The sequence below is a fragment of the Rattus rattus genome, chromosome 1 (assembly GCF_011064425.1).
Source record: "Rattus rattus isolate New Zealand chromosome 1, Rrattus_CSIRO_v1, whole genome shotgun sequence".
Lineage (NCBI taxonomy): Eukaryota > Metazoa > Chordata > Mammalia > Rodentia > Muridae > Rattus > Rattus rattus.
Genome location: NC_046154.1, coordinates 242,450,886 through 242,470,866, shown reverse-complemented (window position 1 = coordinate 242,470,866; position 19,981 = coordinate 242,450,886). Strand labels below are relative to the sequence as shown.

General features: G+C 41.0%; 1 protein-coding gene across 3 annotated transcripts in view; it reads right to left on the bottom strand.

Annotated features, from left to right (window-relative positions):
- Positions 1-19,981, bottom strand: part of Khdrbs3 (KH RNA binding domain containing, signal transduction associated 3) — a 149,685-nt gene that overhangs the window by 27,114 nt on the left and 102,590 nt on the right. For all 3 annotated transcript variants that reach the window (XR_004389447.1, XM_032916369.1, XM_032916380.1), the window contains exon 7: positions 16,739-16,821. Coding sequence is in view for 2 of the 3 variants with exons in the window: in XM_032916369.1 (XP_032772260.1) it covers positions 16,739-16,821 (83 nt within the window). In the remaining variant the exon portion in view is untranslated. The remainder of the gene's footprint in view (positions 1-16,738; positions 16,822-19,981) is intronic.

Below are 19,981 nucleotides of genomic sequence, written 5' to 3'. Positions count from 1 at the left end.
GAGAACATATTCTGTTAGTGGTACACTAACAAAAGACAATGCCAAAAATAAAACTATAGCCCACTTACTTAAAAATTAAGTAATTATTGACAATAACTGGAACAGAACAATAGCTACCAGCTGTGTGATGAGCTATTAAATATAAAATATTTCATATCAAGTAATGTAAGTGTTGCCCTTCCACTTACATCCCCAAACCAACATGTCGCAAAGAAACTTTACCCCAGACTGCATTCCTCACTGCAAGTAAGTATATCATTTCCTGTCTTAATAGAGCGCGTGGAAAGGAAACTAGGTCCTTCATCTAATCCTCTTTACCTGGATGCTCTCAGAAATCCTTGCCCCCATCTCTCTGATAGAGCTCCTACTGTGGAGTGCTCACTGCAGTGCTATAAATCTAGGCACACCTATAAATACAACTTTCTTGATAGCAAAATCCCTTTCCAAAGAATATAGAAACAGTTCAACAAAGACTGTTTAACCAATGAGGTTTAAATACATTTTGAAGAATTCAGGCACTGACTTGTTTTTTATAACTCATCAAGTTCTGACCACAGGCCTACTGACAGACGTGAGAGCTCTGTAACAATCTAACTTCACGACAGTTTTCAAGCATGTCTTAGGGGACTATGAATATGCAGACTGCTTATTTCTTGGTATTGTATCGAGAGGAAAGGCTGTCAAGGTTTTGGACACGAAAAGTGGTTTCCACAGGCTGAACTCCCCGTTGTTCCCCTTCTAGGAAATGGTGTGAGGGGGTTCCAACAGTGTGTGCTGTCTACTGCACGCAGCTACGGTGACTGACCAGAGCACTGCCACGCACACTGCATGTACTTTTTTTTTAAACACACAGCCACAAGGAAGTTCTAGTGCTACACTTTTGTGAGAAGACTTGAAGAAGTTCTGATTCCTGGCCAAATTCATACAGGTAAGGGCGTAAAGAAGCTAGAATTAAACCTAGGTTTACACAAATTCACAGGCACTATTTTCTTTATTAAACCTTCATGTTCAGTTGGAAGTTAACATTTAAGTGACTACATAAGTGCGTGGGTGACTCTCAAGAGGGTCATAGCTTGTCCTGGGAATGCATAATGTCCTTCATTTCCTCCCTCCCTCCCTCTCTCCCTCCCTTCCCCCTCCTCTTTAAATGATCCTGCCACATTACTTATGTCACACCACTCCCCCCCCCCGCCTTTAACCGAGGCAACATTAACTTTGCTTTAAAAAGATCACATGAATGTAAAACTTATTAGGAAAGCTCTTTTATAAATCAATAGAAACACATTCTAAGGCTGTATGAAAGACAGAAAGAAGACAGGGAGATTGTGCAGCCAAGGATTAGAGTTGGGGTGTGAAACCAACACACGCTCTGCTCAGACGGCCCGCCGCACAGTCCACAGTGCTAAGGAACTTCTTCCCAGTATGCTCACCCAGCATAGCATCTGTCACTGCTATGAATGGCTGATCATAAGTACTACTGCAATCTTTCTCAGCACTATTAAGCAGATGGCAGCGCTAAATCCAAATGATGTCGTACATCTCCCCGGTGGACTGTGTTTTCATACTCTACCGCTATTCTACAAGTCCTCGGTGATAAATCTCATGTATTCTCAAGAACATTAAACAGTGAACTGACAGTGGCAATTGATTTATTACCACGAGGCTGCCTTTGTCCCTAGAGAGTCTCCATACACTTATGGAAGAAGTGTGTAACGATTCCACCTGTGAGCACTGTTCATGAAGTCTGTACACTTCTCGCCATGCTCTCCGTCCACACACTTAACATTTATAGCACTAGCAAGCAGGACTGGGCTGCGATCTGAACTGGACAGGGATGCAGGATGAGTGTTCCCAGCATTTCCTTCTAAGATTTAGGACAGGCAGGCAAATTGGTTGACAAGCATGACAGCACCTAACAAGGTAACCAACGCTTGTCAGGAATGTCACACCTTTGATGTGCTCCAACTTCATTAGTAACTATGGGGAGAACATTCTTTTCTTTGTTTCATTTAGGAATTTCTTGGATCATTTTCAATGCAACGAAGGCATCATGTTTGTTAAGCTACGCTATGGAGGAGGCCGCTGACAGTGGCTGTGGGCTTCACGTTAACTGCCGCACTATTGCTGCACTATTAACTGTGGCGCTGGAGTCGCCATATCAGTCACTTGCACTTCACTGACAAAATTATGCCACTCTCGGGGGATGTCATCAGGATTCTGCCTTGCCGGGGGGAAAAAGGGCCCCATCCTCATCTCTGCTTCCTGGCCACCTTGCCAGTCCCTCTCCACTTCGAAGTCTCCTTAGCATCCCTAAAGTCACAGCTGAGGGCCTCTGCTCATTCCCACCTGCTCTTCAGACATCTTGTCAGACTGACAGTCGATTCAGACAGATCTGCTCTACCCATTAGGACTCTTTCACCCATGTCCCCATCCTCTCTGCTGTGTTCACAGTGGAGCCCAGCCTGCCTCCTGCAATGCAAAATCCCATTACCACAGTTCGTGCGCCCGCCCATCCATTCACTGCCCTGGATGAAGCTTCCTTGCTGTACTTTCTCAAGGGTCGCTGATTTCTTTTATTAGGTTTTTAATTACCACCACCCCCTTTTCTTTTTTTATGGAGTATTCCACTAAGAAACAAGTCATCTATTGGTCAGGAGTATAATTTCGGTTGGTATCTCTTTGGTCAATGTATGTCTCGTACTGTGTTACAGTATGTGTTCACAGTTTTAATGTTCAATTTGGTTTCTTAAAAAAAAATCTGAAGGGCTAAGCTGTATAGAGGTGTGTGTGAGGGGCCAGGCAAGCTGCACGCAGTGGATCTCATCCCCTCAAATACCTTCATCACCACCACCACCACCACCACCTCCACCACAATCACAATCACAGCCAACATCACAATCATAGTCATCATCACAATCACATCCACTATCAATCACTATGACCATCACCACCACCACCACCAACACATTTGGCGACAATTTTATAAAGCATGGTAAACAAACTTTAGACTATGTATTTAAACAGGGCTCCTTGGGGTCATAACTAGCTGTTATCAATACAAGAATGTTTGCTTGGTGCTTAAATGGTCACATCTTAAGTTAAACGGCATTTACAAAATAAAAGTTCCAAACTATTCTCAACGTTCACAGGCCAGTTCTAGAGATCATAGTGTGCCTTGGTGCTAAAGATACTGACGGAAACCACCACAAAGTGGACACTAGGCACACAGGATAGCAGCTGCCATTTAAAACCCCACCTAGCACTCTCAGCTTCTAACAGGTCTACCTATCTTCGATGAAACAAGTCAACAATTTTCAATACAACTTTTCTTGGCTCCATAAAAGTTTTAGAGTTAGACAAAAGCCTAAGTCCAAGTCCCTTTGGTTGTGCCATCCCAGAATAGTTGTGAAACCTCTTAACCCTCAGATTCCTTAAGTGGAAGAGTCTACCGCTTAGGTCACCATGACACAAAATAATACACAACCAACTTGCATGACCAATGCTAGATTTAGTTCACTGCCCAACAATGGGATTCCATTATTAATAGTGTTCTCAGAAACTTAAAGTATCTCTGTGGTAGAAGAGATGGGAGAAGATGATATGTGTACTTGAAGGTATTTAAAACCCTGGGTACAGTGGGAAATTTAATTCATCAGATGCTACATGCTATCACTGGACTCCCTCAAGGTCATGTGCACCTTTTGACATAATTTTTCTTTTATTTGTATTTGTGATTATTACAAGGGCTAGATATTTCTTTGGCTACTTCACAGCTGCTTAGAAATACAGACTAAAATTGTCCTAAGGGTGTAGGTAAGATGTCAGATGTAAACTAATCTGACTTGCTTCAGAATGGAAGGGATCACATCTGGGAGCTGGGCTTCCAGGAAACAAAACAGAGGAAACTGGATGCTCAAGTCAGGTCAGGTCAGGGCCAGGGTCTAATGGCAAAGGCCATTCATTATCTGATTATATTCATCACCACAGCTACTCCAAAGTTGCATATCCACAGGGATCAATCAAAACTTTCCAATGAGCTGTAAGTGACAATTAAAACAACCTGTCAAATTTCTCGTTTTAGTAACTGTGCTGACATCATACTAGTTAAATGTGTGAAATTAAATGAACTGCACTGTTTTATACTACAATGTCTAATTCTAAGACAAGATGCTTAACATTGAAAGAAACAAGAAAATGTCTAAGACCTCCAGACAAACACTTGACTGTGCGATACAACGGAGGAAGATGACCAGGACTTAGCAAGCTTTAAAGCCTTTTCTGGAGAGAGTCCTTCACTCAGCAGGTATGACAGGTGGTGATGTCACCTCTTGTCTTGCTCTATCCCACCCATCTTCCAATCTCTCTGTTATGGCAAATCTAGGAGAACAGATGGGAAGTCTTAAGTGAGGCCTTCCTGCTCTTCCATCATGGCTTAGACACACCTACCTATAGGGTCCTTGCAGATTTCTGAATGAACTGCCTGAAAGTGGTGTGTATGCGGGAGGAGGGAGTGCAGTTCTATCAGAGTCTGAACCTCCATAGCACAGGTCTCTAAATGGTACAGACAATGTCCCTGAATCAGAAATCAAAGCAGTTTGAATTTGTAACCACTCTGTGTCTGTGTGTTACATGTGCAGTGGACAACGCATCAAAGAGGACACTTGAAAACACTAATATATGTGATGTTCTCCAATTCTCTGCAGTGTGGCCCCTAACAGGGCGAGAGGCAGCCAGTTGTACTTAGAGTAGCCCTGCCTAAGAGAAAGAAAATGGCGACCATCCAGCAAGTCAAAGCCCTTCACCACTTTTTTGATGGTTTTAACAGAGCTTCTACTGGAGGCTGACGTGCGTGCTACAACAGTCTCAGGTGGCAGAGGCCACATGTTGGGCTTTTAGAGCTCATGCTGTAGTAGCTCCAGAGGATGGTACATTGTCAAGTTCTGCTCCCCACTCCTACCTTCTCTACAAGGAGACCAAGCAGGAAACCTGGAAGCAACAATCAACTACCATGGTAGCACAGAATGAGTTTCAGAGTTCAAGAATATTATTGAAGTATTCAAAATATTTTCCCAGAAACTTCACTGTGTACGGTAAGTTGGCTGAGACACAGACATAGGATGCTACATGGCCCTGAGGCTCAGTGCTCACCACCAGCAGAAGCAGCAAGTGCTATAGGCTGCAGGGAACTAAAGTTAACTTGGAAGACTTGAATTCTTAATTGTGCTGCCTTAGCCTGTATATTAAAGATGTGATTAAGTGAGGTTTTGTTGATTAAGATAATCCAGATCTGATAAAGTAAGGCTTCAAGACACAATCCTTAAGATATCTGAGGGCATTAAATACTAGGGTTTTTCAATGCTTTATGGGTTAGGCTTTTAATCTCTTGACAAAACAACTTAGGAGGAAGAAAGGCTTGTTTTGGCAAACTGTTTTTAGAGCTTTTAGTCATCACCTGGGGCACTGGGATAGGCAGAACATAAGGGAGCAGTAGCTTGTGAGGAGGATTCTTCCTTATAGAAGCAGGGAGCGGAGAGTGAGACTGGGATTGGGGTGCTCCCAAAGACCCACCTGCAGTTATCCATGTCCTTCATGGATGCCCCACTGCCTAAGTGGCTTTCATCAATTAAAAAGCTGCAGTAGCAGCTGTGGCTCAAGCCTTTCGCACAGGAGCCTCCTGAGGCAAGCACTTAGCCACACCAGAGCGTCATCTATGTTCAAATGGCAATTAGGGAGAACAGCTGAAGTCACAACAAGGTGGAGGGAGTGTGAAATAGGAGCCAAGAGGACTCTGCATGCTTTCGAGGCCCCGCGACTCCAGACAAGCTCTCTGAACCTATGCAACGATGGCCTAAGTTCAACCTTGAGATTGAGTGCAGCAGTATTTTAGGGGATACTGAGAAGGGAGAGACAGACTTGATGCCAGGGATACTCAGGTTCTTAACTGCTGAGACACATGCTGTACATATATCATGTACCTTTGTGGTATGTGGCAGCTTGTGTATCCTTCCTCGAAAGTCCTATGTTGAACCCCTAGGCTCCCACACCACTGATTCATGACTGTGATTGGAGACAGGACCTTTAAAGAGGTAGTTTAAGTTGAAATGAAGCCTAGGGATAGCTTCTAATCCAATCTGATTACTGCTCTCCTAAAACTAATTCTGGATACACAGAGACACCAAGGATGTACTCACGCAGGGGAAAGGTAGCTACCCTGCAATCAAAAGGAAGAAGGCCTCTGGTGGAGTAGACCCGCTGACATGGTGACTCTGAGCCTCGGTTTCAGAGCCACGAGAAAGCAGTATTGTACTACTTTGTTACATCCCAGCATACTGACATAAGAGCACAAAATGTTTTCTTCAAGCCAACTCTGCACAACAGCCATTTCATTTGGATTTACTGTACAGCAGTAGGCTACATAAGCATATCAGATGACAGCAGTCAGACAAACCAAGGGGCCCATTTGCCTTCGGTTTTAGGGGTGAATGATATTTGGAAAGTGATTTAATTGTCTGAGCCATAGTTTTCTTCAAGAAGTGTGTACTTCTCTTGGCTCCCTCTGCACTGCACACGTACAATTCACAGGGACTTTGCTCCTCTGGGTGAGGTGAGCTGTAGCCCTGAAAACCCCACTGCAGAGGGGGCTGCACTGCCATGTCAGCTGTTTGCTTTGAGTCTTTCCTGACTCTTAAGGGCTTATAATTTATAGTGTTGCAGCTTCTTAACTGATTCCGCCCCTAGCTACACGAAGCATCTGCCAATCCAGCTTCTCCATACTATCGACTAATTAATTTCTCTAAATTAAGTCTAAACACGTCATTTTCTTGGCTCCCTGTTGCTTCCCCGTCTTCAGTCTCAGCTCCCAGAGAGAATACTCCATGCGTATTCCATTATGAGTGTTCCTGACACAAGACATATTGCTGCTGCTTGCTGTCCCGTGTGCCTGTGTCACTTTGGTATGTGGTCCCTTCCCTAATTATTATCTGGGGGGACTGGTCCTCATCCTTTATTTTCCCAGATATATCCATGAATTCTGAACTGGAATTCTGTAGTCTTCTGAATGGAAACATGAAACTTCTCAGGCTTCTCATAATACTTTATAATTAAATATTTACATTTTTCCCCTTACAGTCAGTGAGTGTTCCAATGACAGATTATTCTACGTTAACAGTCTTTGGGCATCAAACTTGAAGAGCAGTGCTTATCATATGGCAGACGTCCAAGAATCCCTGACTGATGTTTTCCCTTCATAGTCCTGCATCACCACATTTAAAATGAGATTACAAGCTGCGGCAGCCCAGGCCTGACTCTTGCCAGTGATGTAATGCTTAAACACCAATCTTGACTTAAGAGTCTCCTCTCAGTAACTTGATTTTCATTCTGTCTGCTTACCAGAGACTCACTGTGACATTATTGCCCAGTAGGACAGGCAGGGGCTTTAAATCTGGGTCTTTATGGCAACTGAAGGAACAAAGATCATCTGGCCTTGAGTCTTGCGTGGTGGTACACCAAAAAGAAGAGTGATGTGTGTGTTTTCTCCTCTATTACCTACTGGTAACTGTGTAGGATGGGACTGGTGCCCATGAACAATCAAAATCAAAACATAGGAAGGTCACTTCCTGTCCCTTGGGACATGGCCTCTTGGTGCAGACCCAGAATCCCCCTAGTTCTTCCCTCTGCTCCTTTTAGACTTTACTCCTAACCCATTGCCATGCCTCTGTGACTCTTGTTGACCCACAGAACTGCTCTGTCTACCAAGGACTCACAGGTGCCATACTAGTTAAGGCCCAGACTCTAGCAGGTACATATAGTGACACTTGGTTAGGACCCAGAGTGGTAGAAACAATACAATAGACTACAGATCTTGGCCACAAATCTACACTAAGAAACAATTCGAACATCAGAACTCCAAATGCCTCGATCACAGGTCAAAAGACACAAAGATGAACAACCAAGGCAACTTGTCTCCTTCAGAAACAACAGCCCTATTGTAATATGTTCTGAGAAAAGTAATTCAGCTGAAGCACAGACAAGGACTTCAAAACAGCAAGGATCCTAAAGAGGATATGAATAGATCCCTTAAAGAAAACCATGAAAGCACAAACAATTCAATAAAACATCAATTTAAGACATAAAATAGAATTTAACAAAACAAACAAACAAACTATGAAATTACTAAAGAAACCTAGACTGGGGTAAAACTAGAAATGAACAACTCAAGTCTGTCAGACCAAAACCTCAGAGACAAGCCTCACTAATAGAGTACAAGACACAGAACAGAAAATTGCAGGTCTTGAAGATGAAATAGAAGAAATGGATGGTTCCATCACAAGAAAATGCTAAATCTAATAAAATTAAATTAAAAAAAATTCCATGCACAAAATTTGAAAAGACCAAATAATAGAGATAGTGGAAGAAAAAAAGCACCCAGGTCAACGGCACAGAAAAACATTTTAAAGAAAATCTTAGAAGAAAAGTTCCCCAACCTAAATAGATGCCTCTATCCTGATACAAGAAACATACAGACCATCAAATAGACTAGAAAGAGTATTAAATCAGCTCATAAAAATAAAAATATCAAATGTATAGGACAAAGAAAGAGTATTAAAAGTTCCTAGAGAAAAAGGCCAAGTCATATAGAAAGGCTGACCCATTAGAGTCTTCAAAGGAGACTCCAGGAGCCAGGGCCTGGATGTTCTATAAGCTTGTGAGACTACAAATGCCAGCCCAGCTACTATAACCAGCCAAGCTAGCAATCACATCAAGAGAAAAAGTAAAACATTTCACAATAAAAACAAATCTAAGAAAATTCTGTCCACCAGTTCAACTCTATAGAGGGTAATTAAAGGAAAACTTCAGTTTAAAGAGAAGGTTAATGATAGCCATGAGGACGCAGTAAGTAGGTAACCCAGAATAGTTAGTCATAAAGGGTGGAATCTCACACCATAACAACAAAATACCAGGAATTAATAAATGCTGTTTGTTGATAACCCTCATTATTAATGGTCTCAGTTCCTCAATAAAAAGACACAGACTAACAGAATTCATGCAAAAATAGGATCTGTCCTTCTGCCGCATCCAAGAAACACACCTTAACATCAAGGTAGGCAGCAGCTCAGGATAAAACTATGAAAAAAATATTCCAAACGAATGGAACCAAGAAGCAAATAGATATAGCTATTTCAATACTTAGCAAAACAAATTGCACACTAAAACTAATCAAAAAGAGAGGTCAGTACATACTCATCAAAGGTTAAAAAAAATCTACCAAGGGATATTATGATTCTAAACATTTATGCATCAGACATAAAAGCACCCAAGTTCATAAAGGAAACACTGCCACTACAGAAAGTAAAATCATACTGACTCTAACACAGTGATGGTCGGTGACTTTGATAGTCCACTCTTGCCAGGCAGTTCCTTCAAGACAAGAACTAAACAGAGACATGCTGGACCCATAATAATGTTATCAAAACATCTACAGAGCATTCTATCCAAACACTAAAGAACATGCTTGCTTCTTAGCAGCCCCATGAAACCTTCTTCAAAACTGACTACATATTAGGACACAATATAACTCTCAACATATACAAGAAAACTGAAGTAATGCCACGCATCCTATTTGACCCCATAGATTAAAGCTAGATATCAACAGTAATAGAAACAGTAGAAAGTAGATGAACTCACGAATGGATCAGCATTAAAACAGGGCAGGAAGCAAGAAGAAAATGAAAACCTTTTAAGAATGGAATGAAAATGAAAACACAGCCTACCCAAACCCATAGAACACAAGGGAATTAGTTGTGAGACACTAGATCATAGCATTAAATGCGTACATTAAAGAAAAGGCTGGAGAGATTTTATATTGGTAACAATGACACACTTGAAATCTCTACAAAAACAAGAAAAAAATAATATCAAAATGAGTAGATGGAAAGAAATACCCAAACTGGGGGAGAAAAATCAATGAAAGAGAATCAAGTAAACAGACAAGATAGACAAACAAAAACCACGGATCAATAAAATGAAGTGTTGATTTTTTGAGGGAGGAAAAAAACCAGCATTGACAAACTCTTGGCCCAATTAACCAAACGATGAGAGATAAGAACTAAATTAAAATTAGAGAAGGAAGCGGGACATTACAAGAGACATAATGACACATTTTAAAAGTCTGAATTCTACTGAACTGGAAAACCTAAAACAAATGGGTGAATTTCTTAATTTTATACCATCTACCAATATTAAATCAAGTCAAAAAGAACAAACAATTTAAACAGGTCCATACTCCCTCATGAAATAGAAGCAGTCATTAAAAGTCTCCCAACCCAAGGAATCCTAGGGCCAGATGGAGTCACAGGACTACCAAACCTTCAAAGAAAATCACCAATATTTGTCAAGTTAGTCCGAAAAACAGAAACTGCAGAAAGGCTCCCTAATTCTTTTTACAAAGCCACTGTTACGTGAACACCAAAACCACACAAAGAACTAATGGAAAAGAAAAGCATGGAACATTTCTCTCATGAACATATATGTAAAATTCTCAATCAAATATTTACAAACCACATCCGAGAATACATCAAAAATATCTACCGTACTCAAGTAGACTTCATCCCATAAATGCAGAAATGACTCAACATACATCCATATAAGACAAACTGAAGGATGAATTACACATAGCTATCTCATTAGATGGAGAAAAGACCTTTGACACAATCCAACGCCCTTTCATGATTAAAGTTCAGAGCAAGAACAAAGCAAGAATATCCACTCTCTCCACACCTATTCATTGAAAGACATGAAATGTTAGCCAGAGCAATAAGATAACTGAAAGGAGTCACGAAAATTCAAATAGGAAAGGAAAAAGTCCAAGTATTTTTATTTACAGGTTGTGCAGATTGCGTGATTTTATACATGAAGTGATTTTATACATTAAGAACCTAAAAACTTCACCTGTAAACTTTTATAGGTAACAAACACACTTAACAAAATTGGAGGATACAAAAACAAACGAACAAAAAACAATACACAAAAAAAATCAGCAACCTTCCTATAGGCAAAAGCAAATAGATTGAGAAATCTGGGAAATAGTACCTTTCATGATAGCCTCAAAACAAAACAAAAACTAAAGCAAAAGCCCTGAGATAACTCTTAACTAAGCAAGTAAAAAATTTGTATAATAAAAATCGTAAGATATTGAAGAATATGTCAGAAGATGTAAATATATCACATGCCCAAGGATCAATAGAATTAATACAGTGAAATGGTCATCCACCAAAAGCAATCTTCAGATACAGATACAGTACAATCTCCATCAAAATTTTAACACAGTACTTAACAGAATTAAAAAAGAAAGAAATTAAGAAAGGATATATATATATATATATATATATACATATACATATACATGTATATATATGGAGAGAGAGAGAGAGAATGAATGAATGAATGAATGAATGGATTCCAGATAGCTAGAAACACACTGAATAATAAAAGAGTACTGGAAGTATCACCATCCCTGGTGTCAAGCTGTACTATAGAGCTACAGTAATAAAGACTGCACAGTACTAGCATAAAGCAGACATGTTGATCAATGGAGTATCACTGAAGACTCATATAAGGGCAAACGCTTATGGACCTATGGACACCTGATTTTTGACAAAGAAGCCAAGAACACACACTGGAAGAAAGACAATTTGTTCAATTGGGTCCATCAAATTGGATGGCCAATGTTGATTATCTTACAAAAAAAAAAAAAACAAAAAACCAAATGGATCAAAGACCTCGATATAAAACAGATGTACTGGATCTGATAGAACAGAAAGTGAAAAATAAGCTTGAACTCGCCGGCCCAGAAAAAGAATAGGATAATGATAACACACACACTAAGACCAACAGTTAACAAATGGGATGCTATAATGCTAAGTCTTCTGAACAATAAAGAACACCATTCAAGCAAGCAGTAGCCTAAAGAATGTGAAAAGATGTTTACCAACCATGCAAGAGACATATATACTTGTATCTGGAACATATAAAAAACTAAAACAAACAACCACAAACACCCAAACAAACAAAAAACCTAAACATCAAGGAAATGACCCACTTCAAAAACAAGGTACAGAACTAGACAGAGTTCTCAGAAGATAAAACGAACCAAATTGCCGAGAAACACATTTCTAAACGTTCAATATGAAATGGAAACCACAGCTACTTTGAGATTTCATTTTGTCCCAGTCAGAATGGCCAAGATCAATAAAATGAATGACATCGCATTCTGGTGAGGATGTAGAGTAAGGGGAACAGCCATCCATTGTTGGTGGGACTGTAAACTTGTAGAGCCACTATGGAAACCAATATGGTGATTCCTCTGGAGGGTGAGAATAGATCTCCCTCAGGATCCAGTTATACAACTCTTGGGCATAACCCCAAAGACTCTACACCTTATCTCATCCACGTTGACTGGGGCTCTATTCATAATAGCCAGAAACTGGAAAACAGCCTAGATACCAACCAAGCATTGAATGAATAAATATATTGTGGTATACTTATACAATGGAATATTATTTCAACTGTTATGAAAAATAAGATTATGAAACTTACAGGTTATCAAAGAGAAGATTGTCCTGAGTAAAGAAACTCAGACCTAAAAGGACAGATATTGGCAATTTTCGCTCAAATGTGAATTAGTTAGTTTTTAAACTTCAGGTATATGTTTCAAAATAAACAACCACTGATGTTAGGTAGTTAAATCAGGGATGGGAGGTACAGGGAGAAAGGGGATCTTTCAAGGAAGGGATGGAGGACAAAGAGTTAAACAAAGAGGTAAGGCAGAAGATAGAACACAAAGCTTAAATGGGGAAGGGGAGTGGCAGGGCAGGCTAAAGGAGGAAACACAGGAGTGAGAATTGACAATAATGGCCTTTTGAAAAGCCACTATGGAAACCTAACACTACAGGTGTTTCCTAAAATATATACATATATGAAAGAAATGAAAATAGTCACCAAATAATAGAAAAGACAATGCCCCAACTAGACATTTTATACCATCAAGTAAAACTTCTGGTGTCAAGAATGAGTTGCATCTTGTTGATTCACTGGTCAAAGGTCCCCATGGATACCCCAAAATATCAGAGACTACTGCCAAAATTATTGGTTCCGCTCCATAACCTGATGTAAGGCTTTATTGCTATCAACAGTTACACATATCATTGAAAATGGAGAAATCCAGCTGGTGACCAAGCTTTACTTCTATTCATTAATGTTCATGATGCTATAAGATTTTGCCACCAGAGGAGAAAGATAATCAATCATCAGTATTACCTGGTTACAAACTCTGTCACCTACAGCAACCTTACAAAAATACACTGTTGTACTAGTGGCATAATGTTATGGGAGCAACCAATCATTTTTTAGTTGACTATAACGTACACTGTGTGACCCAATGGCCCCTGAACTGGAACTGACCCAGTGCCAGTTGGAAATGACCAGAACTAGAAATGACCAGAAGGTGCCATGCAAACTTCTAAGGGAAATATACAATCAATACTGCTACCCAGATATGATGCCAATAAACTACACTAATGACCAGTATGGTATAATAACCCTAAGTGTGCAATACTGCCACTCACACCTTGGCAGCCACCAACAGCTCTCCAAGTGGACTTAACACACACTTAATAAGAAAGAAAGTATGACTGGCACTAGAAGCCAGAAAACTACCTGGGCTAGAGAAGTCATGGATCTTGGAGAAGAATCTACAAACACTACTTTATTAAATCAGCATAATCCCTAATATACTCTAAAAACTTGTCCTTATTCCGACAGATAAAGAGTAGTTCTCACACTTTATCAAGGAAATTTCTCTTAGCAACACATGGTAACTATTACAGAAAACTGCAATCAATCAAAATGCAGAGCTGTGAAGCCTAGTCCCACGTGGCTGTATGTACAAAACAACTACACAGCAGACGATGAGGTGGAAATAGTCTAAGTGCCAGAGGGTCAGGGAGTTTCTGAACTGTCAGAAGCTATACCCATAAGGTCTCAGCAACATGACAACGTAAACATGAGTCAAACGAAGACAGGCCAACATGAAGGGGCAGGGAAGAATACCATGAAGACTCAACCCTATACAAACAAACTACATTTCCCCGGGAACAGCACATCAACTGGTTATCTTATACCAAACTAATAGCCCTGAAAACATATAAGTAATATTAGACTGAGCAGGCTATATTCAGAAATGTGTGTGTGTGTGTGTGTGTGTGTGTGTGTGTGTATGTAAAGACATGTTCACATATGTATATAAAAACAATTAATGAAGAAATAGGCTATCAATTTGAAAGAGAGCAAGAAGGGGTGTATGGGATGAGTTGGAGCAAGGAAGGGATAAGAGAAATTATGTAACTATATTATCAACTAAAAATAAAACAAATAAAGTCACTGCATGACATGAAACCTATGCTTGACACTGGTTAAGTGGCCAAGAACCTGACACTAGATAGGTCATGGGCCCTAGGGGACACCTACCACTATTGTTTGCAAGGAACATAGCAATAAAATGATGCCTACTGACATACAGCTAGAGCAATGGACTGGTGCATCATTCAACCCTCATCTGAGGAGCTCCTTGCAGTAGATATGGATTAAGACAGAGACTAACAGATGGACAACGTTCAGAGAATGAGAGGCTTTGAAACACTCATTCCTAAATGGGATCTCTTCATCAAATCCTCTCAGCTAGGCTCAGGGGTCTATGTTAGAGGAGGTAGAAAGATGTTAAGAGTCAGAGATGGTGGACGACTCCTAGGAAACAGTATCCTCCAGACACAAAAGGACTGCTATACAAATGAACTCACAGACAGCATGGCAGCATACAGAAGACTGCACAGATTTAAAGCAGAGACAATCTCAGCACTAAGGAGGAGAGGTGGACACACAGTCCTATTTATAATCAAGAAGATCATGCAATTGATACCTGCTGGGAAATCAGTTCCCAATCCAGTGTCCCTGGGTCTATCAACCAAATAGTTGGCCAACACAAAAAAAGAGTCTGTTTTTAGTGTGTGTGTGTGTGTGTGTGTGTGTGTGTGTGTGTGTGTGTGTGTGTGAGCATATGCTTGCACTTTTTATTTCATGTTGCTTTTTTACTGAATTTTTGTTTGTCTTGAGCTGCAGTTTGAGAGAGAAGAAGGAGGAGAGAGAGAGGGAGAGAGGGAGAGGGAATATGAAGTTAAGTGGGTAGGGCACTGAGGGTATGGGAGGACTTTGGAAAGAATATAATCAAAATATATGAAACTTTTCTTAAATAAGCAAAACTGTGTACTAACTAGAAGTACGTATACAAAAGGCCATAAAAAAGTGCTAGCACACTATCTAGAACACTTCCAGCTGAAGCAAAAAGAGACAGCAGCACTGGACTCTACAGTGATATACAGGAGCTATGTGTGAGACTGACTGTATGTACTGACTGAAGAGTACAGTGAAGCTCGAAAGGAACCCTTCCCACCCACTGAGTGACTGAGCAGTGATCAATCTCTTTGTTATTTGCTCTCCTCTCTTAATGGCACAGGGTCTGCAGGCCTTAGGAACAAAGGGTCAGACAGAAACTGTACACCCAGCCAGTGTTATGAGGGGGAGATGCATGTGCGTCACGAGGGCACTTCATACCAAAAACTGAAATGGACATTTACAAAACAAAGCCGAGACACGCCTAGCTGTAAAGAGTGGTCCTTGTGTTAGAAGATCCGACTCAAGGCCCATTTCCACATTCGATTTATGCTGTTATCTTGGACAAACGACTTCTTCTGGAACACTACTCCTTGTTCTTTACAGGAGGACACTTCAGGAGGAGCTGTCGAACAATTCTCATGAAGCTTTTGCCTGTCACTTTCAACAAACTGTGGGAGTGATTTTCCCCAGTACTAATGGTATGAACACGAAGAACAATGCATCCCCTTTTAGAAAAAGACTGCTTGTCAGCCAAAGTCTGCAGGCCACTTGTTACAGGTTATACACTCAGCAGTATGTCATGAGCAAAGATGAAAACTGTACCCAGCATCAGCGTTTACAGGCAAGAGAACCCATGTATTCCCTCACAGCTGGAGGGGGAGCATATCCACGCATATGCCCGGACGCTCCATCCCAACAGGTACAGTCTATGTTTAGGGTTTGCACTCACTGTAGGACCAGTGTTTACTGTATAGAATCTACTGTGAGGGGCTGGAGAGATGGCTCAGCCGTTAAAGGCTAGGCTCACAACCAAAAATATAAGAATCTACTGTGAGGAGGGCCTGATCTGGACAAAGTTGCTACAGTTACAGAATTTCAAGCTGCTGGGAGACAGAAGCATTGTTGTTAAGAAGATGCAATGTTCTGTGAATAGCAAGCCAGGTGCTGGCATTACATACGCTAGAAAGGCAGGAAGCTCACAGTTCCTATGGAATTTGGGAATTTGGGGACTGAATGGTTACCTGTTTTGAAGCCATTATCCTTCCTTAAGTGATATTAACCACTTACGTCAAATTTTCAGAGTAGATAAAATTAAACTTAGTTCTTATATCTGGATACTGAGGAATGACAGCATCCACATGTGGTAACACATGCTATTGGGAAGCGGATCCTCTAGTCAGAAGAAACAACAAACGGCAAGTCAAATCAGTCCCATTGGCTGACTGTCACACCTCTCAGTGGAGGGGCCCTGGGTCAAGCTGACATAGGGCCTGCAGCACGGGCTGACTCCTACCTTTGTGCTGGGGTGCTGTAGCTGTTGTCATAGGAGTCGTAGCTCTGGTCATCGTATGCTGTACTGTACCCATCGTCATAGTCCTGAAACACACCAGAAGGAGACAGTCAGCAGATCCTGTAGAAAGAAAGAACACTCTGCCTCCAGTCACTGCAAGGCACTAGTTGATGTTAAACTGAGTCTGGCCATGGTGTGAGGAGAAGCGCACGTGTGGCTTCAGTCCAATTGCAAGTCCAGAGCAAGAAACTCCCAGACCAAGAAACTCCAACAAAACAAAACACCGAAAAACCCAAACCAACCAACCAACCAACCAACCAACCAACCAACCAACCAACCAAACAAACAAACAAACAAACAAACAAAACAAGATAGCACTGAAAACAATTATTAAGATCACCACTGTTAGGACTGGAACATAACCATAGAGCTGCAGAGAGTCAAACAATATTTATTTAAAAGCAAACACACCAACAAAGAAACCACGGCAAAATCTTGAGAAGAACAGAGCAATGTAGTATTTTCACTTGCAGCAGCCTGGAAGCCACTGGAGTGCAGTGAGGCAAGTGGAACACCTGTTAGGGATGCTTCCCAGTGAGTGGTCTTCATCCCTCCTCATCCCTTCATCCTGACTTGGTCCTCTCCTTACTACAGGCTCCCTCCTGAGGGGTTAGCTGAAGAAAATAGTTAGAGCTGCTTGTTTCAGATACTAGCTGCTAGAGACTGTGGAGAAGTACTGGGCAAATGGGTTATTGATAAGCATAAAAGGCCAGCATATTCCTGGGAATCTAGAGGGACACGCCCACCTCAGTGCCACATCCTGTGACTCAGAAAAGACCATGGGCCCAAAGCTGTCTCTTTCGGCTGACCTCAGGAGATCCAGCACAAGGAGGAAATGGGCTTCAAAAGGAGAGTTAGGAGCAGAGTGGCTGGGTGTCAGGTATGAGTGTCAATTATACCGAGCACAATCCCAGGGGAACCCAGGTAGGAAGGTGGAAGAAGAGGAGAAGGGGGAGAGGGAGGAGGAGGAGGGGGAGGGGGAGACTGAAGAGACAACATCTGATGCTCACAGACTCCACAGAATTTGTTTTGAATAGCCCTAAACATAAAACAAAAACAAATAATAGATCCTTGAAGAATGTGATTCCTAGAGCAGATGAATTATTAATATATTGTGTCTAGTTTAAAACAAGAAGTTGAGACATGTTTAAGAAACATAGAAATATGGTCTCTTTATAAGAACAAATAGCTGCTAATAAAAATTGTCTCTGAGGAAGCTGAGACATGGAGTCTGCTATGCCAAGAACTCCAACCGACACTGAACACAGACAAGGGGCTAAAGAAACCGTTAGGATAAAGCCCGAGGACATCACCTCACTAAGTGGAGACCGTCAGTACACAGAGAAGCCAAGGTAAATGCTTGACTTGAAAATCAGTAACTAAAGCAGAAACTTCACTGGTCTCATCAGCGGACACACTAGACAGCTGTCACTGAACTTGCAGATAGATACTCTGAGAACAAAGCAGGGAACAAAACAAAACCTAGGATCAGAGAATATGAGCGGTACCAACTGTGTGATTGTGAACAATGAGATATGCTGAAAGAGGAGGGGGAGGGGCCGAAACCTATTCACAGAAACAAGTTCAGAACTTCCCCAATTTGAAGAAAACACTTTACATACCCAAGAAGCTTAAACATTTCCAAAGGGGGGAAAAAAAGGAGAGATGCACAACCACAAGTGCAGAGGCAAACCCTGAACCTCCTGAACATATATGCACCTCATGACACAGGAGCACCTGACTATCAGGAGACAATGAGAAAGCACATTCCAAAGAAAAAGGGAGCTTTGGCAAGAAGAGCTAGTGGGTGGGCGGGACTTCTTGGCATCTGACCTGCACTGGGTACAGTATTTGATATCCAATGAAGCTCTCCTTGATAAACAGGAGAAATGAGTCCGTTCGCAGATAAACAGGGTTTACCAGTAGTAGATACTCATTTAGCAGACAGCAACAGGAGCCATCAGTGAAGTGAGAAGCCATCAGTCACTTGCAGACACATGAAAAGCCGTCACATTTAGATATACATAAAGGGCACTATAAATATGTACTTCTAAAGAACATCTACGGAGCAATGCATCCAATCAAAATAAAACCACCTTCATGCCAGTAGATCAAAGAATGCACTCCATGGATTTGATGAATAGTTGCAGTAACCAAAGAAATACAACACTGACAGGAACGCAGAAAAAGAAAGTCAGAAATTACTATTCATATTTAAATGCAACTCAATTTTCAAGTAAAGCACCAAGATAACTTGCTGGAGACTTTTCAATAAATAATGCTGGGACGCCTCCAGATAGACACGTACCTAAGATAAGATTGAATACCAGCCACACATCATATGCAAACATCAACACGACATGCACCATATCTTTTGTGAGCAGATAGAGAACTCCGAGAACAAAGTAAGCATGAATACATTCCCCTAACCTTGGATCAGTGATTCCTTTGATAGGCTAGCGAGAGCACAGAGCTAAGGAATATGGAAAATGGAAGTTCGGAAACATTCAAAGCTTTTAACTTTCAAGGACACTATTTAAAAGAGACGAAAAGATAATCCACTGCATGAGAGAAAATATTTATAGATGACACATGTGATTTGGTCTACTCTCCAGAATACATAAAGAACTCATAACTCAACAAGGAAAAGACGGTAACTTCAAGAGAAATCCACCCCGTCATTCTGTGGAGGTCACGCTCCATGCTGATTGACTCATTTTGAGACAGGGCTCTGTGTAGACAAGGTTGGTCTCCAACTCAGAAGAGATCCTCTTGCCTCTGCCTCTCACTGTTGTTTCTAAAAGACTGTGAACTTTAAAACAGCCAAGGAAAACAATATTTTTAAATAAATGGAAACAAACACATTCTCCATTAGTAAATTAGGCCACAAAAGCAATGTATCTTGTCCTACAACTGGCTCTGTGCTCCCAGTGTAATTACACAGTGGCTTTGGAGTCATCAAATTTAAACATTTTAATATGTAGATAGTCTGTGAGCAATTTCTTGGAAGATCAGGATCAAGTACTCAGAGAATTTAAGTATACACCCAATTCCTGGAAGCAGGGATATGTACCATGTAGTCAAGGAAGTTACAGCACAGAGTCCATTATGTACGTATCTCTTAAGATATTTTATTTTTATTTATGTATTTATGTATGCTGGTGTGTGTGTGTGTGTGTGTGTGTG